Source organism: Aquarana catesbeiana, linkage group LG05 (assembly GCF_042186555.1).
Source record: "Aquarana catesbeiana isolate 2022-GZ linkage group LG05, ASM4218655v1, whole genome shotgun sequence".
Classification (NCBI taxonomy): Eukaryota; Metazoa; Chordata; class Amphibia; order Anura; family Ranidae; genus Aquarana; species Aquarana catesbeiana.
The window spans coordinates 9,550,155-9,575,723 of record NC_133328.1 but is presented as its reverse complement, the minus strand read 5'-3'; the positions used below and the strand labels follow the sequence as shown (position 1 = coordinate 9,575,723).

General features: G+C 48.3%; 1 protein-coding gene across 3 annotated transcripts in view; it reads right to left on the bottom strand.

The window, feature by feature from the left end:
* Positions 1-25,569, bottom strand: part of LOC141145769 (lymphocyte antigen 6E-like) — a 135,062-nt gene that overhangs the window by 30,752 nt on the left and 78,741 nt on the right. For all 3 annotated transcript variants that reach the window (XR_012244630.1, XM_073632646.1, XM_073632648.1), the window contains exon 2: positions 1,043-1,162. Coding sequence is in view for 2 of the 3 variants with exons in the window: in XM_073632646.1 (XP_073488747.1) it covers positions 1,043-1,162 (120 nt within the window). In the remaining variant the exon portion in view is untranslated. The remainder of the gene's footprint in view (positions 1-1,042; positions 1,163-25,569) is intronic.

Genomic DNA, 25,569 nt, shown 5'->3' with positions numbered 1-25,569 from the left:
TATCATTCCTCTGGGTACATCCGCTATCATTACTCTGTATACACCCGCTATCATTCCTCTGTATACACCTTCTATCATTCTTCTGTATACACCCACTATCATTCCTCTATATACACCCACTATTATTCCTCTGTATACACCCACTATCATTCCTCTGTATACACCCTCTATCATTCTTCTGTATACACCCCTATCATTCCTCTGTATACACCCGCTATCATTCCTCTGTATACACCCGCTATCATTCCTCTGTATACACCCGCTATCATTCCTCTGTATACACCCACTATCATTCCTCTATATACACCCACTATCATTCTTCTGTATACACCCACTATCATTCTTCTGTATACACCCCTATCATTCCTCTGTATACACCCGCTATCATTCCTCTGTATACACCCGCTATCATTCCTCTGTATACACCCGCTATCATTCCTTTGTATACACCCGATATCATTTCTCTGTATACACCTTCTATCATTCCTCTGTATACAGCCGCTATCATTCCTCTGTATACACCTGATATCATTCCTCTGTATACACCCTCTATCATTCCTCTGTATACACTCGCTATCATTCCTCTATATACACCCGCTATCATTCCTCTGGGTACATCCGCTATCATTCCTCTGTATACACCCGCTATCATTCCTCTGTATACACCTTCTATCATTCTTCTGTATACACCCACTATCATTCCTCTATATACACCCACTATTATTCCTCTGTATACACCCACTATCATTCCTCTGTATACACCCTCTATCATTCTTCTGTATACACCCCTATCATTCCTCTGTATACACCCGCTATCATTCCTCTGTATACAACCACTATCATTCCTCTGTATACACCCGCTATCATTCCTCTGTATACACCCCCTATCATTCCTCTGTATACACCCACTATCATTCCTCTGTATACACCCGCTATCATTCCTCTGTATACACCTGCTATCATTCCTCTGTATACACCCTCTATTCACACTTTGTGACTGATTTGCGCTCTTAGACTTCATGGTGATGTGAGAAAAACTTACAGGCTGAAACACTTGCTATAACCGTCTGACAGTAGTTCAATTCGGATGTGCAGTTGGTCGCTGTCATGCAGTCGCTGTTGCTGGTGGCAGAGACACACGTGTAACATTGCAGGGAATAGGCTGAAAGAGAACAACTTAAAGCATTACTCCACCTTTTAATAAAAGTGAGAAGTACACCGTCATTTGCACCAAAATAACAGCTACAACTTTACAATTACTATATTTCCTTGTCTTTGATTCGTTAATTTAATATCGCAACATGACATCACATTCCTCAGACAGGAAGTGAGGGAAAATCTCCAACACAAAAAAAAAAAGTTGCCATTTTGGAGAAGTCAACATAGAAGAACATCTGAAGGCTCCTTCATGACAATCTAAAGAAGTGGGAAATCCATGTACTATGGCATGTACAAGTCACATAGAATTAAAAAAAGTCTTCCCCGACCCGATCAAGCTTTCTTCTTTTGAGTCTCACCCCTCCCCCATCACTCCTCCTCCTTTTCTAACAAACATTTGTGCAAATATTTATATTTCATAATTTAGTTTGCTTTCACCATTCAATTTTGCAACAAATTGACTTTACCGATTGAAAACCACATACAGTGCCTTGAAAAAGTGTTCACACCCCTTGAAATTTTCCACATTTTGTCATGTTACAACCAAAACCATAAATTTATTTTACTTGGATTTTATGCGATAGACCAACACAAAGTGGCAAATAATTATGAAGTGAGAGGAAAATTATAAATGTTTTTTAATTTTTTTTTTTTTTTTTTACAAATATCTGAAAAGTGTGGTGTGCATTTGTATTCAGCCCCCTTTACTCTGATACCCTAACTAAAATCTATTGAAACCAATTGCCTTCAGAAGTCACCTGATTAGTAGGGATGAGCCGAACACCCCCCGGTTCGGTTCGCACCAGAACCCGCGAACGGACCGAAAGTTCGCACGAACGTTAGAACCCCATTGACGTCTATGGGACTCGAACGTTCGAAATCAAAAGTGCTCATTTTAAAGGCTAATTTGCATGGTATTGTCCTAAAAAGGGTTTGGGGACCCGGGTCCTACCCCAGGGGACATGTATCAATGCAAAAAAAACTTTTAAAAACGGCCGTTTTTTCGGGAGCAGTGATTTTAATGATGCTTAAAGTAAAAAAAAAAAAGTGAAATATTCCTTTAAATATCGTACCTGGGGGGTGTCTATAGTATGCCTGTAAAGTGACGCGTGTTTCCCATGTTTAGAACAGTCCCTGCACCAAATGTCATTTTTAAAGGAAAAAATCTCATTTAAAACTGCTTGCGGGTTTAATGTCATGTCGGGTCATGGCAATATGGATGAAAATCAGTGAGACAAACGGCATGGGTACCCCCCAGTCCATTACCAGTCCCTTTGGGTCTTGTATGGATATTAAGGGGAACCCCGCACCCAAATTAAAATAAGGAAAGGTGTGGGGCCACCAGGCCCTATATACTCTGAACAGCAGTATACAGGCGGTGCAAAACAAGACAGGGACTGTAGGTTTGTTGTTAAGTAGAATCTGTTTGTAATTTTGAACATTTTTAACGTGTTTAGCTCCAGCCAAAAAATCTTTTCTAAGCTTTTTGGAAAACATAGGGAAGGGTTATCACCCCTGTGACATTTGTTTTGCTGTCTTTCCTCCTCTTCAGAAGATTTCACCTCACTTTTTTGTCCCAATGAAAAATGTTTTTTGAAAATTTGGGTTTTTTTGTGGAACAAGGATTGGAAAGCATCAGTGGAAAGGAGAACTTGTTTTCCCATATTAACTCTTACAGGAGAGAATTTCCCTTCCTAGGGGTAGATTTCATCTCACTTCCTGTTGTCTCCTTCCGTTTGCAAGTAGGAGTCGTTTGTAAGTTAGATGTTTGAAAGTAGGGTCCTGCCCTATATACTCAGCAGAAATTTGGGCCTTAGGTGTTGCTGTGGCCACAACACTGTAAGCCCTCACAGGGCCCTGCTGTGAAATATTAGATCAAGAATTGTAATTACATGCCCCTGTTGAACAGGAGCTGAAAAATTAGGCCTTAGGCACTGGTGCTGGTGCCACAACACTGCAACCCCTCACAGACACTCTAGTTGGAACGCAGGAACGAGCCCTGCTGCAAATTATTGCTTCAAAAATTGTAATTACACGCCCCTGTTAGACAGGGGCAGAAAAATTGGGCCTTAGGCACTGGTGCTGGTGCCACAACACTGCAACCCCTCACAGACACTCTAGTTGGAACGCAGGAACGAGCCCTGCTGCAAAGTATTGCATCAAAAATTGTAATTACACGCCCCTGTTAGACAGGGGCAGAAAAATTGGGCCTTAGGCACTGGTGCTGGTGCCACAACACTGCAACAAGCTATCAGCGTGATGATTGAGGAGGAAGAGGATAATTACTCAGGGATAGTCACTCAGCATCAGCATAGGCAGTCTTTGAAGGGATCTGAGATTTCAAAAAAAATTATTCGGTTACATCAGCATCAGGTGCTTGGTAGCTGGTGGTGATCCAAGACTCATTCATTTTTATGAAGGTCAGCCGATCGACCGAGTCGGTGGACAGACGCACCCTGTGATCGGTTACCACGCCTCCAGCAGCACTGAATGTGCGTTCCGAAAGAACGCTGGATGCAGGACAGGCCAGTAGCTCAATTGCATACTGTGCAAGCTCTGGCCAGTGATCCATCCTCAAGACCCAGTAACCCAGAGGATTTTCGGTGGGAAAGGTGTCCAAGTCTGATCTTGCCCCTAGGTATTCCTGCACCATGTAAAACAGACGCTGGCGATGGTTGCTGGAACCGATCATACCTTGGGGCTGCGGACCAAAAAATTGTCTGAACGCATCGGTCAGACGGCCACCTTCTCCACCGCTCCTTCTTTGACTGACCGAAGCCTCAGCAACACGTTGTCCAGAAACAGGAGTTTGTAACCTCCCAGTCTCTGGGAACGCGTTGCACAGACCTTTCTGCAAGGCCTCCCGAAGATGTTTCATCCTCTGCTCCCTCTGCGATGGCAAGATAAGGTCCGCAACCTTACCCTTGTAACGTGGATCAAGGAGGGTTGCCAGCCAGTATTGGTCCTTCTCCTTGATACCACGAATACGAGGATCCTTACGCAGGCTTTGCAGGATCAGGGAGGCCATGCAGCGTAGGTTTGCTGAGGCATTCGGTCCGGAGTCCTCTGGGTCACTAAGAACGACATGGTCCGCAGCCACCTCCTCCCAGCCACGTACAAGTCCATGTGTTTCTTGGGACTGATCCCTTAAAGACTGCTGCTGATGCTGAGTGCCAGGCTCCACCTCCATACTGACACAATCTTCCTCCTCCTCCTCTTCCTCCTCGTCCTCTTCCTGTGTGATCGGCGGGCACGCAGGAACACTGTCTGGATAAAGGGGGCCTTGAGAGCTAAGGAAGTCCTCCTCTTCCTGCCTCTGTTCTGCCTCAAGTGCCCTGTCCATTATTCCACGCAGCGTGTGCTCCAACAGGTGGACAAGGGGGACAGTGTCACTGATGCATGCACTGTCACTGCTCACCATCCTCGTGGCCTCCTCGAATGGTGACAGGACAGTGCATGCATCCCTGATCATGGCCCACTGGCGTGGGGAAAAAAAACCAAGCTCCCCTGACCCTGTCCTGGTGCCATAGTCGCACAGGTACTCATTTATGGCCCTCTGCTGCGTGTGCAGCCGCTGCAGCATGGCCAACGTTGAGTTCCACCTGGTGGGCATGTCACAGATTAGGCGGTTCTTGGGCAGGTTAAACTCCTTTTGGAGGTCCGTCAGCCGAGCACTGGCATTATATGACCGGCGGAAATGCACACAGACTTTCCTGGCCTGCCTCAGGACATCCTGTAAGCCCGGGTACCTGCCCAAGAACCGCTGCACCACCAAGTTAAGGACGTGAGCCAAACAGGGCACATGGGTCATTTGTCCCTGTCGGAGGGCAGAGAGGAGGTTGGTGCCATTGTCGCAAACCACCATTCCTGCCTTAAGTTGGCGTGGCGTCAACCACCTCTGAACCTGCCCCTGCAGAGCTGACAGAACCTCTGCCCCAGTGTGGCTCCTGTCCCCCAAGCACACCAGCTCAAGCACCGCATGGCATCTTTTGGCCTGCGTACTTGCGTAGCCCCTTGAACGCCTACGGAGCACCGCTGGTTCCGAGGAAGAGGCCATGGAGGAAGAAGAAGAGGAGGGGGTGGAGGAGAGAGGTGTGTCACAATCAGCATTTTGGAGGCGTGGTGGCGGAACAACCTCCAACACTACTGCACCTTGTCCTGCATCCTTCCCAGCTGCCAGCAGAGTCACCCAATGCGCCGTGAAACTTAGGTAACGTCCCTGTCCATGCCTGCTGGACCATGAGTCAGCGATAATATGCACCTTACCGCTGACCGCCCTGTCCAGCGAGGCATGGACATTGCCTTCCACATGCCGGTAGAGAGCCGGAATCGCCTTCCGTGAGAAAAAGTGGCGTTTGGGTACCTGCCACTGAGGAACCGCACATTCCACAAACTCACGGAAGGGGGCAGAGTCTACCAACTGAAAAGGCAGCAGTTGAAGTGCTAGCAATTTTGCCAAGCTAGCATTCAACCGCTGGGCATGTGGATGGCTGGGAGCAAACTTCTTTCGGCGGTGCAGCAGCTGGGGCAGGGAAATTTGCCTGGTACAATCTGACGTCGGTGTACCAAAAGCAGATTGCCCACAAGTACTTGGCTGTGACACACCTAATTCTACACCTTCATTCCTCTCACTGCAGGTCTCAGAGAGGACTGAAGGTCTAGTGGGGTTGGAAATCTCAGCTGATGAGGAGCAAGGAGAGATCCTCTTTGTTCTTTGGTGTGGGTCTTTTAGATACGCTTGCCAACGAACTGCATGGCAGGTCAACATATGTCTGGTCAAGCATGTGGTACCCAAGCGGGAGATATTTTGGCCACGCGAGATACGCTTGAGACATATGTTGCAAATAGCAGCGGTGCGATCTGATGCACTCGTCTCAAAAAAGGCCCACACCAAAGAACTTTTTGAATAACGCGCAGAGACTGCAGCGCCCTGCACATGTGGAGCTTTGGGGTGTGATGCAGTCAATGTGCTGCCCTTAGGCTGGCCCCTGGAGGGCATCCTGCCTCGTTGGTGATGTGCTGCCGCCTCCTCCTCCTCCTCCTCCTCCTCCTCCTCCTCCTCCTCCTCTCTCCTATCAGGCACCCACGTTGAGTCAGTGACCTCATCATCCCCTCCCTCCTCATCACTGGAGCAAACCTGGCAGTATGCTGCAGCAGGGGGAGCATGACTGCCAGATTGCTGTCCTTCTTGGGCACCCCCTCTGTCCGCGCTCATGTTACTGCCTTCATCGAGCTCAGTATCGTCATCAGAGCCTTCCAAACGCTGGGCATCCTCCTGGAGCATGTACCCAACACTGTGGTCAAACAGTTCGAGGGAATCCTCATGAGGACATGGTGGAGCTAGGGAAGGAGTCACTGATGACATTGAGCTGAGGGAAGAGGCCGCTGCTTTGCCAGACAAAGCACCCTGGGCATGGGTGAGAGAGGATGAGGAGGATGAGGACGGCTTGGTCATCCACTCGACCAAGTCTTCCGCATGTTGCGGCTCAACATGGCCAGCTGCCGAAAAAAAGGCCAAGCGTGTCCCATGGCCACGTGCTGATGAGGATGCACCGTCTCCACGACCAGCACTAGACACAGAGCCTGCTTGCCCTCTCTTATTGGCTTGTGACTGTCTGCCTCTCCTTCTTGGCCTTCCAGACATACTAATGGCCTGTAGCTGCACTAAGCTGGGATAGAACACCTGTAATTTTCTTCAAGTAGCTTTATATACTGTAACCAGACAAGCCTGCCTGTCAGTAGGAAGATAAGAGGAACGGATCTAGCTGAACACTGTGAGCAGGACGCACTGTACTAAATGTAAATAGTCTAGCTGCCTGACCGTGGTACTAATAGGATCAAATAGAACACCTGTAATTTTCTTCAGGTAGCTTTATATACTGTAACCAGACAAGCCTGCCTATCAGTAGGAAGATAACAGGAACGGATCTAGCTGTACACTGTGAGCAGGACGCACTGTACTAAATGTAAATAGTCTAGCTGCCTGACCGTGGTACTAATAGGATCAAATAGAACACCTGTAATTTTCTTCAGGTAGCTTTATATACTGTAACCAGACAAGCCTGCCTGTCAGTAGGAAGATAACAGGAACGGATCTAGCTGTACACTGTGAGCAGGACGCACTGTACTAAATGTAAATAGTCTAGCTGCCTGACCGTGGTACTAATAGGATCAAATAGAACACCTGTAATTTTCTTCAGGTAGCTTTATATACTGTAACCAGACAAGCCTGCCTGTCAGTAGGAAGATAACAGGAACGGATCTAGCTGTACACTGTGAGCAGGACGCACTGTACTAAATGTAAATAGTCTAGCTGCCTGACCGTGGTACTAATAGGATCAAATAGAACACCTGTAATTTTCTTCAGGTAGCTTTATATACTGTAACCAGACAAGCCTGCCTGTCAGTAGGAAGATAACAGGAACGGATCTAGCTGAACACTGTGAGCAGGACGCACTGTACTAAATGTAAATAGTCTAGCTGCCTGACCGTGGTACTAATAGGATCAAATAGAACACCTGTAATTTTCTTCAGGTAGCTTTATATACTGTAACCAGACAAGCCTGCCGGTCAGTAGGAATTTAACAGGAACGGATCTAGCTGAACACTGTGAGCAGGACGCACTGCATTAAATGTAAATAGTCTAGATAGAAGATAACAGGAACGGATCTAGCTAAACTGAATACAGTGTATATATATATATGCAACACCTGGGATGCATATATATACACAATACACTGTAAGTGCAGCTAACTGACTGACTGTTCTGCCTAATCTATCTAACTCAAATCAAATGACACTGTCTCTCTCTCTCTCTATCTCTCAGCACACCGGAACACACACTACACAGGGCCGCCGTGCAGGCGGCCTTATATAGTGTGGGGTGTGTACTAAATCCCCTGAGCCATAATTGGCCAAAGCCACCCTGGCTTTGGCCAATTACAGCTCTCTCTACTGACAGCGCTGTGATTGGCCAAGCATGCGGGTCATAGTGCATGCTTGGCCAATCATCAGCCAGCAATGCACTGCGATGCCGCAGTGAATTATGGGCCGTGACGCGCCACACGAATTTAGCGCGAACGGCCCATAACGTTCGCAATTCGGCGAACGATCGAACAGCCGATGTTCGAGTCGAACATGGGTTCGACTCGAACACGAAGCTCATCCCTACTGATTAGTAAAAAGAGTCCACCTGTGTGTAATTTAATCTCAGTATAAATACAGCTACTCTGTGAAGCTCTCAGAGGTTTGTTAGAGAACCTTAGTGAACAAACAGCATCATGAAGGCCAAGAAACACACCAGACAGGTCAGGGATAAAGTTGTGGAGAAGTATAAAGCAGGGTTAGGTTATAAAAAAATATCCCAAGCTTTGAACATCTCACGGAGCACTGTTGAATCCATCATCAGAAAATGGAAAGAGTATGGAACAACTGCAAACCTACCAAGACATGGCCGTCCACCTAATCTGACAGGCCGGGCAAGGAGAACATTCATCAGAGAAGAGCCAAGAGGTCCATGGTAAGTCTGGAGGAGCTGCAGAGATCCACAGCTCAGGTGGGAGAATCTGTCCACAGGACAACTATTAGTTGTGTTCTCCACAAATCTGCCCTTTATGGAAGAGTGACAAGAAGAAAGACATTATTGAAAGAAAGTCATAAGAAGTCCTGTTTGTAGTTAGCGAGAAGCCATGTGGGGGACACAGCAAACATGTGGAAGAAGGTGCTCTGGTCAGATGAGACCAAATTTGAACTTATTGACCTAAAAGCAAAACGCTATGTGTGGCGGAAAACTAACACTGCACATCACCCTGAACACACCATCCCCACCGTGAAACATGGTGGTGGCAGCAACATGTGGTGGGGATGCTTTTCTTCAGCAGGGACAGGGAAGATGGTCAGAGTTGATGGGAGGATGGATGGAGCCAAATACAGGACAATCTTAGGAGAAAACCTGTTAGAGTCTGCAAAAAACAGAGAGAAGCACACCGCTCCAGGCAAACTCAGGTGCACGATGGATCACAGGTGCAGACCTCGGCTCACCACCATGGAAGACAAACAAGACAAGGAATTGGTCGCACACTGGAACTCCAAATTATCTCGATGTCATCTTTATTGTCAAAAAAGAGTCAGACAGATACAGACAATGGTAGACGTTTCACAAGCGATAGCTTGCTTGTTCACCTTCCAGCAGGACAACGACCCTAAACATACAGCCAGAGCTACAATGGAATGGTTTAGATCAAAGCATAGTCATGTGTTAGAATGGCCCAGTCAAAGTCCAGACTGTCACGGAACGTCCCACACTCCGCTTGAGTGCTTCCGTCATATACCACTTCCTCCCAGTCTGTATACCGATATCAGATATTCCAACCTCTCTGAGCACAAAACAAGGCGACACTTGCTTGTTGCTAACATGGACTGACTTTATTCAGAACCAGAATACAGTCTTATATACAGGAGAAGATTACTCTAACAATACAAACGTAACCTAATTAACCTAATTAACATGAGATAATTAACTAATCCTTTATACAGCCTAGGTGACTGAGACATGACCTATTGCCCAGACTGAGTTAATTATCACAGGACATTTTCTCACAATAGCAGCAGCTCCAATAGGAGTCGTCCCGTCTCCTACATTGTATAGAGGACAATGTCATCAGCTCATTGAATTAACATAAACACAGGTAGTTGGAGTTGATGACACCAGCATCTCCTCACAGGATGTGTCCCAACAGTATAATTCAGTCTTATCATTCTAATATGGCATATAAAGGGTTCCCAGAGTCTGTGTGTTTTGGGGAGACATGGAGCTAAATCCAAAGTAACACCAACCCCAGGGTCCCCAGGCATACAGCTCACAGAGAGCACCATTCCCCCAAATGCTAGGGCCCATAATCGGTGGGCAAGAGGCTTGCGTTCAGTCCCCTCCAATAGCCTCTGTCCTGGGTGAGTCTGTCACATTTCTCCCCATCAAAGGTTGACTAACAAGGTCCCAGACCTCCACCTGGTCTGGACATGCGTTAGTCAGGCAGAGTGAACTCACATAGTCTTCCCGCATGATCTCCTTTCTTGGCTGCAAGGAATAGTTGACCTCAGTAGGTGTGGGGCAGAGGTCATTTACTCTCTGTCTGGCTGCCAGGGCTTCAGCTGGATTGTTTTTAGCATTCCTTGGCACGGTCTGCTGGTGGGCAGAGGGGCCGAACACCCCAGATTCCTGAAGCTGTAGAGAGACACTAGGTGCTAGGCAGAGGCCAGCGGTGCTCTGCCCTGTTGCCAGCGATTCAGCTGGGAGTAGCAGCTCCACTACATCAGCTTGTCATCGGAGAGAGGGGCCAACTGCCCCGGCTCCCTGGAACTCCACAGTTGTTGCCGGTGCTGGGCAGAGGTTGGTAGCACTCTGCTCTGTTGCCAGCACTTCTGCTGGGGACTCCGCATCCTCCGCTCCAGCTAACCATTGGGGCAGGAGGCTGGCTTCCTCCACTCCCAAACTGTGTAGTTGCCATTGGAAAAGGGAGCCGTCTGCTTCCTTTTCCATTCCCTCATCTGGCTGCTGGGATGACATGTCGATGGTACTGTCTCCCAGGTGCACTGATCTTTGCTGGGGAGGAAAGTCCGCTTCCTCCACCCTGGCCAACTGTTGGGGAGGGACAACACACACCTCCTCTCCCTTCTCCCCCTGTATCTGCTGCTGGTAAGTTGTCACGGAACGTCCCACACTCCGCTTGAGTGCTTCCATCATATACCACTTCCTCCCAGTCTGTATACAGATATCCCAACCTCTCTGAGCACAAACAAGGCGACACTTGCTTGTTGCTACCAAGAACTCACTTTTATTTAGAATCAAAATTACAAGACTTTATATGCCGTTGGAACCTCCTCTAACAATACAACTGTAACTTAATTAACATGAGCTAATTATCTAATCCTTTATACAGCCTAGGTGACTGAGACTTGACCTTTCGCCCAGACTTGTGGTCACCGAGCTTCACACAGTTATATCAACACAATAGCAGTCGTCCCGTCTCCTACATTGTATAGAGGACAATGTCATTAGCTCATTCAATTAACATAAACACAGGTAGTTGGAATTGATGACACCAGCATCTCCTCACAGGATGTGTCCCAACAGAATGAATCAGTCTTATCAGCAGGGGGCTGCTGGAGGAATCCCCCCTCCCTCTTCAGGGACACAAATCTACAGTAAGGAGTCCCCATACAATATATACATATATACACGACTGAGTCCGATTAGTACAGTTCAGCCTGGATTTCTCATTCACCTCACAAAGAGTATTGTTCCATTGAAAATCCAGGGCCCATAATCAAAAGGCAACAGGCTTGCATACAGTCCTCTCCAACAGCTTCTGTTCTGGCTAGGTCTGTCACATTTCTCCCCTTTCGGCAGGAGACTAACATAGGAGGAGACCCCAGACGGGTTGACTCCGAAGTTAGTCCATAGTTCCAGTCCTCTACTGCCTGTACCCACACAGTACCCCAAACAAATTATTCCAAACAGAGTATTACTCACCCAGCCTTCCTCTGCCTCTCTCAGAGAACATATCCGCCGCTGGCGAGAGGCCCGGACTGGCCCTTCTCCCTGGAATCCTTTCTGCCGCTGGAGAGAAGACAGGGGGACTGGGCTCACTCCATCCTGCTGTTGGGGATCTGGGCCGACTGCCCAGCATCCCTGGGGTATACAGGTGGGGACTGAAGCCCCATCAACCGACACCAGATCAAGCTGCAGTTGTGAGGTGATGACTGCATTCTCTCCTTGGATCCTGATCTACAGCTCACGATAGACTGCCACCTCCTCACCTTGGGCCTCCACAATTGCTGCAGGTGTGGGGCAGAGATCTTGGACCCTCTGTCCGGTTGCCAGCACTTCTGCTGGGGGTTTGCCAGGTGGTTCCTCCTCTACAGAAACGTCTATTAAATCCCCAGTCTCTGGAAGTGGTAAAAGTGTGAGACAGAGGTCTTGGACCCTCTGTTCAGTTACCAGATCTTCAGCTGGAGAAGTTTGTTTTAACTCCATAGATGCTGCTGGCAGAAAATCACATGTCCCTTGTCAGTGTTGTGGGAGAAAGGCCGACTACCTCTTCTCTCAAGAAGGCCGAAGCCACTGTTGGTGCTGGGCAGAACACAGTGAACTTTGGCCCTGATAGCAGCTCTTCTGCTGGAGGCTCATCAGGTTGTTCTTCCTCAGCAGAAAAGTCTATCAAGTCCCATGTCTCTGCAACTGATGTCTGGGGATAGAGGTTCACCATCTCCTGTCCATGGAACCCAGAAGATGCTATCATTTCTGGGCAGAGGTTAGCAGAGCTCTGCCCTGTTGTCAGCACTTCAGGTTTGGGGACGGCAATCTCCGGATTTTCCACTGCCGATTCTCTGGCATGCTGCTGAACTTGTTCTAGCAGTTTCCTGTATGCCCTTTCCAGATGCTGTTCCTTCCTTAGCAAATGGTCCAGATCAGGTTTGAGCTCTGAGACCCCTGCAAGACCGAGCATAGACTCTCAATATTCTCTCAGGTCCTCAAGGTCAGGTTCCCCTTCATCGCCAAACATAAAAAGATCTGTAAGGTTCTCCCACAGCAATCCAGGGCCGCCAAAGTCATATCCCTCTGGAGAGCATTCTGTCGTCTCCCCTAAATATCCCTGCTCTGCGTGCCATTGCAGAGCCCGATAACGATTGTCCAGCTCTATCTCCTGCTGGACCAACCTGTCCAACTCAGTCACCCATTGCTCCTGGGGCTGCTCTCCCAGGAATGCCATCCGCAATGCCCGTTGGTCACTGGCCCGTTGCTCTTGGGTTGGAAAGCACTTGCCCTGTTTTATACCAGCGAGACGGAGGGCTGCAATCCAGAGCTCCACCCGAATTTGCTGCCTAAGCTCCAGGTATTCATCCTCAGACACAGTCCTGGTGTATGTTGAAAGGATGATTCGCAGCAGCCCCGGGAATTCTGATGCCAGGTCCATATCTCCGCTGGGGTGACTGAAGTCTGCTATCTTGATCTTGGATCCAGGTGGAGGTTTAAATTTCCCAGACTGCAGGAAGCTTTCCCACTGCTTGCCACCAATGTCACGGAACGTCCCACACTCCGCTTGAGTGCTTCCGTCATATACCACTTCCTCCCAGTCTGTATACAGATATCCCAACCTCTCTGAGCACAAACAAGGCGACACTTGCTTGTTGCTACCAAGAACTCACTTTTATTTAGAATCAAAATTACAAGACTTTATATGCCGTTGGAACCTCCTCTAACAATACAACTGTAACTTAATTAACATGAGCTAATTATCTAATCCTTTATACAGCCTAGGTGACTGAGACTTGACCTTTCGCCCAGACTTGTGGTCACCGAGCTTCACACAGTTATATCAACACAATAGCAGTCGTCCCGTCTCCTACATTGTATAGAGGACAATGTCATTAGCTCATTCAATTAACATAAACACAGGTAGTTGGAATTGATGACACCAGCATCTCCTCACAAGATGTGTCCCAACAGAATGAATCAGTCTTATCAGCAGGGGACTGCTGGAGGAATCCCCCCTCCCTCTTCAGGGACACAAATCTACAGTAAGGAGTCCCCATACAATATATACATATATACACGACTGAGTCCGATTAGTACAGTTCAGCCTGGATTTCTCATTCACCTCACAAAGAGTATTGTTCCATTGAAAATCCAGGGCCCATAATCAAAAGGCAACAGGCTTGCATACAGTCCTCTCCAACAGCCTCTGTTCTGGCTACGTCTGTCACATAAGTGATTGCCACCTTCTCACCCTGAGCCTCCGAAACTGCCACAGGTGTGGGGCAGAGGTCTTTGACCCTTTGTCCGGTTGCTAGCACTTCTGCTGGGGGTTTGCTAGGTGGTTCCTCCTCTACAGAAACCTCTATTAAATCCCCAGTCTCTGGAATTGATAAAAGTGTGGAACAGAGGTCTTGGACCCTCTGTTCAGATACCAGATCTTCAGCTGGAGATGTTTGTTTTAACTCCATAGATGCTGCTGGCAGAAAATCACATGTCCCTGTCAGTGTTGTGGGAGAAAGGCCGACTACCTCTTCTCTCAAGAAGGCCAAAGCCACTGTTGGTGCTGGGCAGAACACAGTGAACTTTGGCCCTGATAGCAGCTGTCAGGAAGGGCATGCCAGCACCCAAGATGGCTGCCGAAGAAGACGACCTGTTACCTCTGCCTGTCAGGAAGGGCATTCCAGCACCCAAGATGGCTGCCGAAGAAGATGACCTGTTACCTCTGCCCCTGTCAGAATTCCATTGGTGCACACACACCCTGTGACAGCTTTTTGACACCCAAACAGGCTACTTAAACTCAGTCAGTTTCCAGACTCAGTGCTGTCTGCTCTACAGCGTTCCCTGTGTATCCTGCAATTACCTACCTGACTTCCGTTCCTGTTGTGACCCGGCTTGCTTCCTGACGTTCCTGTTTCCTGCCTGCATCCGACCCCGGCTTGTCCTCTACTCTGCATCTGCCTGCTCCTTCTGCCACTTCGCTGCCAGTCTGCTGACGACCCGGCCTGTAATCTGATTCCGCTTCCGCTTCAGCCTCTGTTCCTGACGTGCCCGTTTGTGTATGACCCGGCCTGCCTGTACCTGCCTTCTCTTCAGCCTCGAGGGTGCCACCATCCCTTCTGCTGCACCTGCACTTCTGCCTGTGGGGACCGGTTGTCTACTCACTCCAGCTACCTGCCTACCACTGCTCTGGGATTCCTACAGACACCTCTACAGCCCGGCCGAGTGCTCCGATCCAGCTCCAGGTTCAGTGATCCCACCAGGCACTCGTGTGACTCTGCATCTTGGTGCTTCCTGTCAGCTCTATCAGGGGCTCCAAGTCAGAGTTGTAAGAGAGGCAGTCCTCTGCATATCATGCTCCATCACCAGGTACGTGACAGTAGCAGACAGCCATGTCTGAGCCTGTGCAAGGACCCTCTCCTATGGAGGAACTCTACCAACACCTAGCTGGATTAACACACGCTGTAAAGGACTTACAACAGGGTTATACCCAGCTGGAAGGCCAAATACAGACCTTGTCTGCCTCTGCTGCTCAAGCACCTTCCACTTCTGGGATGCCAGCAGCTCCTGCAGTCGTTATGCTACCACCTGAACCCAGAGTCCCAACTCCTGAAAAGTTCCACGGAGAACGCAACGAGTTCAGAGCCTTCCGCAACGCATGCAAACTCTATTTTTCGCTACAACCACGAACCTTCTCCCTGGAAGCCACCAAGGTTGGGTTTGTCATTTCCTTGCTTCAGGGGGAACCACAGGCCTGGGCTCACCGACTCCTTGAACAAAAGGCCACATCTCTGACGGACTTAGCCTCCTTTTTTGGAGCCATGGCTCAGTTATATGAAGACCCCCAGCAAGCCTCTACTGCGGAAGCCGCCCTTCACGCGGTTCAGCAGGGTCACAGGGCCGTGGAGGACTATGTTTCAGAATTCAGGCGCTGGAGTTCCGACACTAACTGGAACGATGCTGCCCTGCGTTACCAGTTCCGCATGGGCCTTTCTGATAATCTCAAGGACGAGCTAGCACGAACAGGTGTCCCCTCCACCTTGGAGACACTTATAAATTTGTCAATCCAGATTGACCGTCGCTTAAGGGAACGTAGGTCGGAACGAGCCACTGACCAGTCCCGTCCAGTATGGATGCTTCCACGAGTGTCTGGTTCTTTCAGTCCCGCTTCACCTGCTCCTGCCGCATCCACTTCAGACGCACCTGAACCCATGAAGCTTGATCTCCTCCGTCCTTCTCTGACTACAGAAGAACGCCAGCACAGACGCCAGCTAAATCTTTGCCTGTACTGTGAAGGATCAGGACATTATGTGAGGTCTTGTCCGGTCAAGATCCGCAAGTGCCTCTCAGTTACATCCGCTTCTCCTCCATCTCTACCCAATCACTCTGCTCACCTTGCTCTTCCCATTTTGTTACAGCTCCCAGGAGGAACTATCCAGACCCCCGCTATAATTGACTCTGGAGCTTGCAGCTGTTTCATAGATTTAGCTTTTGCTGCCAAACATCAAATTCCTCTACTACCCAAGGCTCAGAGACTTTCTGTACATCTGGCAGACGGATCCACCATTAAATCTGGATTGGTTACTCATGAAACCATCCCATTATCTACCACCATTGCCGAGAACCATCAAGAGCTTCTACGCCTAGATGCAATCGCTTCCCCTCTGTTCCCAATCATTCTGGGTATGCCTTGGTTAAAAGCTCATAACCCTTACATTAACTGGGTTACAGAAGAAATCAAGTTTCTTTCCCCCTATTGCCTTCAGCATTGTTGGCAAGAGAATCATCAGGACCAATCTCCCCTGCTGTGCATCGATTTGGAGTCCGAAGCCCGCCAAGTCGTTCCAGTAGCATATCATGACTTTCTGGATGTTTTCAGCAAAAAAGGGGCAGAAACGCTTCCTCCTCATAGGGCTTATGACTGTCCAATTGAGCTCCTTCCTGGGGTTGAAATTCCTTTTGGCAGGATCTTTCCTCTATCTGAATCTGAACTTGTTGCTTTGAAAGACTACATTGATGACAACCTTAAAAAGGGGTTTATTCGCCCCTCCACATCTCCTGCCGGTGCGGGGATCTTCTTTGTAGAAAAAAAGGACCACTCATTACGGCCCTGTGTGGACTACCGTGAACTTAATAAGGTCACTGTAAAAAAACGTTACCCTCTTCCACTTGTGCCTGAATTATTCCAGCGACTCGGTACGGCCACCATTTTCACAAAATTGGATCTTCGGGGTGCTTATAATCTGGTTCGCATACGAGAGGGGGATGAATGGAAGACGGCGTTCCGCACACGGTTTGGGCATTTTGAATACCTTGTGATGCCCTTTGGACTTTGCAATGCCCCAGCTACCTTTCAGCACTTCATCAACAATGTCTTCCGAGATTTCCTGGATCTATTTGTTGTTGTTTATCTTGATGATATACTAATCTTCTCTCCCTCTCTAGATCACCACCGTAGTCACGTCAAGAATGTATTGAGTCGCCTACGACAACACGGACTTTATGCAAAACCAGAGAAATGTGTATTTGAACGCCAAAGCATCCAATTCTTGGGTTTAATCATTTCCACCGAAGGCATCCAGATGGATCCCCAGAAGGTTACAGCCATCCTGGATTGGCCTGCTCCCAGTGATAAGAAGGGTGTCCAACGTTTCGTGGGGTTTGCAAATTTTTATCGAAAATTCATCAGAAATTTTTCTGCAATCATATCCCCCATTACAAGTTTAACCAAACAAGGTACAAGATTCTCTTGGTCTCTGGAAGCTCAGAAAGGTTTTGACACCCTAAAAAGACTTTTTACATCTGCATCTGTCCTGAAACACCCTGACCCAGCCTTGCCCTACGTCTTGGAAGTAGACGCCTCAGAAACAGCGGTAGGAGCAATATTGTCTCAGAGGTGGGGAGCTAAGGCTCTACTGCATCCAGTTGCTTTTTTTTCCCGCAAGCTGTCAAATGCCGAAAGGAACTACGACGTCGGGGACCGTGAACTTTTGGCCATCAAAGCCGCCCTGGAGGAATGGAGGTACCTTCTAGAGGGGGCCGCACACCCAATCTTGATCTATACCGATCATAAGAACCTTGAGTATTTAAGAACAGCAAAAAGATTGAAACCCCGACAAGCCAGGTGGGCACTATTCTTTTCTAGGTTCACTTTTCACTTAACATTCAGGCCTGGATCCAAGAATGCAAAACCCGATGCATTATCACGCATGTTCAGCAAACCTGAAGAAATCTCATCTCCGGATACCATTCTATCCCCTGGGAACTTCCTGTTACTTCAAGGAGAGTTAATAAAACAAATTAAACAAACTCTAGTAAGGAACCCTACACCAGCCGGGGTCTCTCTACTGGCAAAGGATGGGCTACTTTGGCATGAAGACAAGGTCTTTGTGCCGGAAGACCTCCGAATGGCCATCCTGGTGCGATGCCATGATCATGTGCTGGCAGGTCATTTTGGCATTGGCAAGACAACTGAATTAGTACAACGGACATTTTGGTGGCCTGGGGTGGAAAAAGATTGTAGGAAATATGTGGAATCTTGCACCACTTGCATCCGCAATAAAACCAGCAGATCCAGAGCCTGGGGTCTGCTAAAACCCTTACCTGTCCCCAGTAGACCTTGGAAGATGATCTCAATAGATTTTATTGTAGAACTTCCCCCATCTGAGGGCCACAACACCATTTTTGTAGTTGTCGATAGACTATCTAAGATGGCACACTTCCTGCCCATGAAGGGTACACCATCTGCTCGAGAAACAGCTCAAACCTTTGTCAAGGAGATCGTAAGGCTTCACGGGATTCCGGCCAATATTGTGTCCGACCGTGGGGTGCAGTTTACATCCAGATTCTGGAGAGCCTTATGTGATGCACTCGGGATTGAACTTTCATTTTCTTCTGCATATCACCCACAAACGAATGGGCAGACAGAGAGGACTAATCAAACCCTCGAACAGTACCTGAGATGTTTCTCCTCATTTTCTCAAGACGATTGGGCTTCTCTGCTTCCCCTGGCCGAGTTTTCTTATAACAATTCAGTACACTCTGCTACAAAGCAATCTCCATTTTTTGCAAACTATGGTTTCCACCCTTCTTTTTTGTCTAATACAATTCCAGATTCCTCTGTACCAGCTGTTTCCGAAACTATAAATTTCTTCAACGCCAATAACAAACTGCTACAGGAAACAATGGCCAAGACACAGGCATACAATAAGGAAGTTTTTGACAGAAAAAGAAGGGGAGAATTGATCTTGGACCCTGGTGACCAAGTGTGGCTAGCAACTACTAATTTGAAACTGGCCTGTCCCTCGAAGAAACTGGGCCCTAAATTTATAGGACCATTTCCAGTGAAGAGACGGATCAATGAGGTTGCATATGAATTAGAGTTGCCTGAGTCATTTAGAATCCACGTTGTGTTCCACATAACCTTGTTGAAACCTGCCATTCCTGACCTATTCCCAGGACGAAGTTCCGGCCCGCCTGAACCTTTAATTATTGACGGGGAGGAAGAGTTTGAGGTGGAAACAATCTTAGACTGCAGGAAGAGAAGAAATCAGATCCAGTTCCTGATAAAATGGAAAGGGTATGGGCCAGAGGACAACTCCTGGGAACCTGAAGGTAATATCCATGCCCAAAATTTGGTTCAAGCTTTTAAGAACTCCCATCCTGACAAGTGGGCCAAGTAGGGCATCCGGAGGCTGCCCTTTGGGGGGGGGCAGTGTCAGGAAGGGCATGCCAGCACCCAAGATGGCTGCCGAAGAAGACGACCTGTTACCTCTGCCTGTCAGGAAGGGCATGCCAGCACCCAAGATGGCTGCCGAAGAAGATGACCTGTTACCTCTGCCCCTGTCAGAATTCCATTGGTGCACACACACCCTGTGACAGCTTTTTGACACCCAAACAGACTACTTAAACTCAGTCAGTTTCCAGACTCAGTGCTGTCTGCTCTACAGCGTTCCCTGTGTATCCTGCAATTACCTACCTGACTTCCGTTCCTGTTGTGACCCGGCTTGCTTCCTGACGTTCCTGTTTCCTGCCTGCATCCGACCCCGGCTTGTACTCTACTCTGCATCTGCCTGCTCCTTCTGCCACTTCGCTGCCAGTCTGCTGACGACCCGGCCTGTAATCTGATTCCGCTTCCGCTTCAGCCTCTGTTCCTGACGTGCCCGTTTGTGTATGACCCGGCCTGCCTGTACCTGCCTTCTCTTCAGCCTCGAGGGTGCCACCATCCCTTCTGCTGCACCTGCACTTCTGCCTGTGGGGACCGGTTGTCTACTCACTCCAGCTACCTGCCTACCACTGCTCTGGGATTCCTACAGACACCTCTACAGCCCGGCCGAGTGCTCCGATCCAGCTCCAGGTTCAGTGATCCCGCCAGGCACTCGTGCGACTCTGCATCTTGGTGCTTCCTGTCAGCTCTATCAGGGGCTCCAAGTCAAAGTTGTAAGAGAGGCCGTCCTCTGCATATCAGGCTCCATCACCAGGTACGTGACAGCAGCTCTTCTGCTGGAGGCTCATCAGGATGTTCTTCCTCAGCAGAAAAGTCTATCAAATCCCATGTCTCTGCAACTGATGTCTGGGGATAGAGGTTCACCATCTCCTGTCCATGGAACCCAGAAGATGCTATCATTTCTGGGCAGAGGTTAGCAGAGCTCTGCCCTGTTGTCAGCACTTCAGGTTTGGGGGCGGCAATCTCCGGATTTTTCACTGCCGATTCTCTGGCATGCTGCTGGACGTGTTCTAGCAGTTTCCTGTATGCCCTTTCCAGATGCTGTTCCTTCCTTAGCAAATGGTCCAGATCAGGTTTGAGCTCTGAGACCCCTGCAAGACCGAGCATAGCCTCTCTATATTCTCGCAGGTCCTCAAGGTCAGGTTCCCCTTCATCGCCAAACATAAAATGATCTGTAAGGCTCTCCCACAGCAATCCAGGGCCTCCAAAGTCATATCCCTCCGGAGAGCATTCTGTTGTCTCCCCTAAATATCCCTGCTCTGCGTGCCATTGCAGAGCCCGATAACGATTGTCCAGCTCTATCTCCTGCTGGACCAGCCTGTCCAACTCAGTCACCCATTGCTCCTGGGGCCGCTCTCCCAGGAATGCCACCCGCAATGCCCCTTGGTCACTGGCCCGTTGCTCTTGGGTTGGAAAGCACTTGCCCTGTTTTATACCAGCGAGCTGGAGGGCTCCAATCCAGAGCTCCACCGAATCTGCTGCCTGAGCTCCAGGTATTCATCCTCAGACACAGTCCTGGTGTATGTTGAAAGCATGACCCGCAGCAGCCCCGGGAACTCTGATGCCAGGTCCATATCTCCGCTGGGGTGACTGAAGTCTGCTATGCTGATCTTGGATCCAGTTGGGGGTTTGGATGTCCCAGACTGCAGGAAGCTTTCCCGCTGCTTGCCACCAATGTCACGGAACGTCCCACACTCCGCTTGAGTGCTTCCGTCATATACCACTTCCTCCCAGTCTTTATACAGATATCAGGTATTCAAACCTCTCTGAGCACAAAACAAGGTGACACTTGCTTGTTGCTAACATGAACTGACTTTATTCAGAACCAGAATACAGTCTTATATACAGGAGAAGATTACTCTAACAATACAAACATAACCTAATTAACCTAATTAACATGAGATAATTAACTAATCCTTTATACAGCCTAGGTGACTGAGACATGACCTATTGCCCAGACTGAGTTAATTATCACAGGACATTTTCTCACAATAGCAGCAGCTCCAATAGGAATCGTCTTGTCTCCTACATTGTATAGAGGACAATGTCATCAGCTCATTCAATTAACATAAACACAGGTAGTTGGAGTTGATGACACCAGCATCTCCTCACAGGATGTGTCCCAACAGTATAATTCAGTCTTATCATTCTAATATGGCATATAAAGGGTTCCCAGAGTCTGTGTGTTTTGGGGGGACATGGAGCTGAATCCAAAGTAACACCAACCCCAGGGTCCCCAGTCATACAGCTCACAGAGAGCACCATCCCCCCAAATGCTAGGGCCCATAATCGGTGGGCAAGAGGCTTGCATTCAGTCCCCTCCAATAGCCTCTGTCCTGGGTGAGTCTGTCACATCCAGACGTATATCCAATTAAGAAACTGTGGCAAGACTTGAAAATTGCTGTTCACAGGCACTCTCCATCCAATCTGACAGAGCTTGAGATATTTTGCAAAGAAAAATTAGCAAAAATGTCCCTCTCTAGTGCAAAGCTGGTAGAGACATCCCCAAAAAGACTTGCAGCTGTAATTGCAGAGAAAGGGGGTTCTACAAAGTTTTGACTCGGGGGGGGGGGTGAATACAAATGTCCCCCCACACTTTTCACATTTATTTGTATCATTTATCATTTTCCTTCCACTTCACAATTATGTGCCACTTTGTGTTGGTCTATCACATAAAATCCCAATAAAATACATTTAGTTTTTTTTCAAGGCACTGTGGATAAGAAATGTGATAGACTCACCCTGACAGAGGCTTTTGGAGGAGACTGAATGCTAACCTCTTGCCTACCGATTATGGGCCCTGGCATTTGAGGGAGCTACAAGCATTTAGGAAGATATTCTGTTATGTAATGCAAAAGGACATTATTAAGGAAGACAAATACAAGCCGCCATGGAAGAGGAATTCGGAAGGAGGTTGCGAGAGATGCAGATACAGAACAGAGGACCAGTATCAGAGCAGGTACTGTTGGGATGGTATGATTCTATCTGCTGGAAACTCTGGAAGGAAGCGCTAGCCCATGAGCAGCGACACCAGGGAAAAATTCTCTCCTCCTTCCACGAAAGGTACTGGTCGGAGTACGAAGTGTGAATGGTGTTTTTGGGGAAACAACCGCATAAGGAATGGAAAGCTGAGTTAACCAGGCTAGTCCAGGTGGAGATGCAGTTGGCGGAGAGCTACAGAGCCCTCCGCTGGTATGCAGCCCAAGTGTGCCCGTGGACATCGGACGACACCTCAACAGAAGGCTTTGGCTACGGCGACCTGGGGCAGTTATTAGAGAGGCTGTCACAGGACCCTGACTTTGGGAGCAATTTGGAGTGGCGTTTGGAAGAAATATTGGAATATAGAGAACAGATGCTGAATGTCTCAGAAGTTCCCTGGGCACTGGAAGATTTGGAGTTTCTAGCCAATCCGGAATGGGAACTGGAGATTGCCTACAGACAGCTGCTAGATTCTGCTCAGCAGCAGGTCTGGGCTCCCTTTGCCTGGGATTATCAGGAAATACCAGCTGACAACTCTGAAATCCTGGATGAAGAGTTGTCAATAAGGCAGAGTAATGCCGCGTACACACACTCGGACATTCCGACAACAAAATCCTTGATTTTTTTCCGACGGATGTTGGCTCAAACTTGTCTTGCTTACCCACGGTCACACAAATGTTGTCGGAAATTCTGAACGCCAAGAACGCGGTGACATACAACACGTATGATGAGCCAAGAAAAATGAAGTTCAGTAGCCAGTGCGGCTCTTCTGCTTGATTCCGAGCATGCTTGGAAATTTGTGCGTCGGAATCGTCTACACACGTACACACGCTCAGAATTTCTGACAATGGAATTTGTTGTCGGAAAATTTGAGATCCAGCTCTCAAATTTTTGTTGTCGGAATGTTCGATGGAGCCTACACACGGTCGGAATTTCCGACAACAAGCTCCCATCGAACATTTGTTGTCGGAAATTCCGAGCGTGTGTACGCGGCATAACTGTGTGCTTTGCCAACCTGCCCCCGCAGCTATGGACACAGAGGTCTTATGGTGGATGCTGGACGCAGAAGTCTTATGGCGGATGCAGCAAGTGTTGACTGACCTTGGTGATCCTATTACTGCATGGGATGAACTTGGATGGAGGAATGCGTCTGTTCAGCAGCTGGATGAGGGTACGGGAGATGGAGCAGTCGGCTCATCTCTCCAGCCACAGACCACAGGATTTATGGATTTAATTGACCGTTCATCAGAGGATGTTATAGATCAGTGTTTCTCAACTCCAGTCCTCAAGGCGCCTCAACAGGTCATGTTTTCAGGATTTCCCTCAGATGAAACGGTTATGGTAAATACTAAGGCAGTGAAACTGATCAAACCACCTGTGCAAATTAATGGAAAGCCTGAAAACATGACCTGTTGGGGCGCCATGAGGACTGGAGTTGAACAACACTGTTATAGATTATGAGTCACCTGCCAAAGTGTTGGCACTGGGCCCAAATGCAGCCAACTCGTGCTCTGGATTTTCAGCAATTCCAGAGACTTGTGAATGATTTGACTTTTCTGCTGAGGAAGAACAACCGAGTGAGCCTCCAGCAAAAGAGCTAACATCGGGGCAGAACATCATGGAGCTCTGCCCAGCACCAACAGCAGCATCTGCAGAGTTACAAGGAACTTCCCCAGCTGAAGCACTGGCCACCGGACAGAGTGTCCAAGACCTCTGCCCCACATCTGTGGCAGTTTCCGGAGGCTCAGGGTGAGAAGATGGAGGTCACTTCCCAGCAGCATATCAGGATACAGGGGGAGAAGGTAGAGGAGGTGTTCGCCGTCCCTCCCCAACAGTTGGCCAAGGTGGAGGAAGCAGTCTTTCCTCCCCAGCACCTGGGAGACAGTACCAGAGATATGTCATCCCAGCAGTCAGATAAGGGGATAGAAGAGGAAGCAGCCAGCTCACCTCCCCAATGGCAGCTACACAGTTTGGGAGTGGAGGAATCCAACGGTTAGCCAAAGCGCATGATGTGGAGTCCCCAGCAGATGCACCGCGATGCATACCAGCAGCGCGTCCGCTCAGGGGAACTCTCTGACATGGCCCCTCTGCCCAGCAACAGGCCAAGCCATGGAATGGTAAACTACCCAGCTGAAGTGCTGACAGCTGGACAGAGAGTCAATGACCTCTGTCCCACACCTACCGAGGTCAACTATTCCTTGCAGCCAAGAACGATGATCATGCGGACAGACTACGTGAGTTCACTCTGCCCGACTAACGCATGCCCAGACCAGGTGGCAGTCTGGGACCTTGTTAGTTGACTTTTGATAGGGGAGAAATGTGATAGACTCACCCGGGACAGAGGCTTTTGGAGGGGACTGAATGCTAACCTCTTGCCTACCGACTATGGGCCCTGGCATTTGAGGGAGCTACAAACATTTAGGAAGATATTCTGTTATGTAATGCAAAAGGACATTATTAAGGAGGCCATGATGGTTTCTGCCAGTGTGGGACTCATATAGCAAATGTATGTGAAAGGAATGCTGATTAATGAGATCTGGAAAGCCCTGGGTCTCCTGTTGTCTACTAGTGTGGCTTCTAAGAGTCTTTCACTTATTATTGTTTGTGCTAATTAACCCTGCTATTGTATGATGGAGTTCTGTGTTTATACTTATGATAATGTATGATCTGTATGTAATGTATGATATGTGATGTATGATATGATAAATCTACTCAGTAAAATATGTCTGACCTGTAGTGAAATCCTGATTAATCACAACAATGGAATTCTAGCCAAGACACCATATATTGCATCTAATAATACACTCTATTTTACACCTATTTCAGATAACTCACGGTCATGCTACCCACTTCCATTTGACCATCTATGGGATATCCTACTCCCAGGGACATTTGTCCCCTGAGGGTCTATTTCAACATCATATCTTGGGATATACCGCCTCAGCTCTCGGGACTGATGACTTGTCCAGCCGGCTTGCAGCCCCCATCGCTTTCAACCAGACCAATGGGAGATCTGTAAGTTTGGGTGGATATTTTTCACCCCATAATGTGTTATGTACTTTTCTTTCTTTTTATTTCCCCTTTCCGCTCCCGAAGACCCTTCACCAATAGTTAAACCTTATTCATTTCAGATATTTAGCAGCATCTGCTCCTGAAGAGTGCAGAGTTCCAC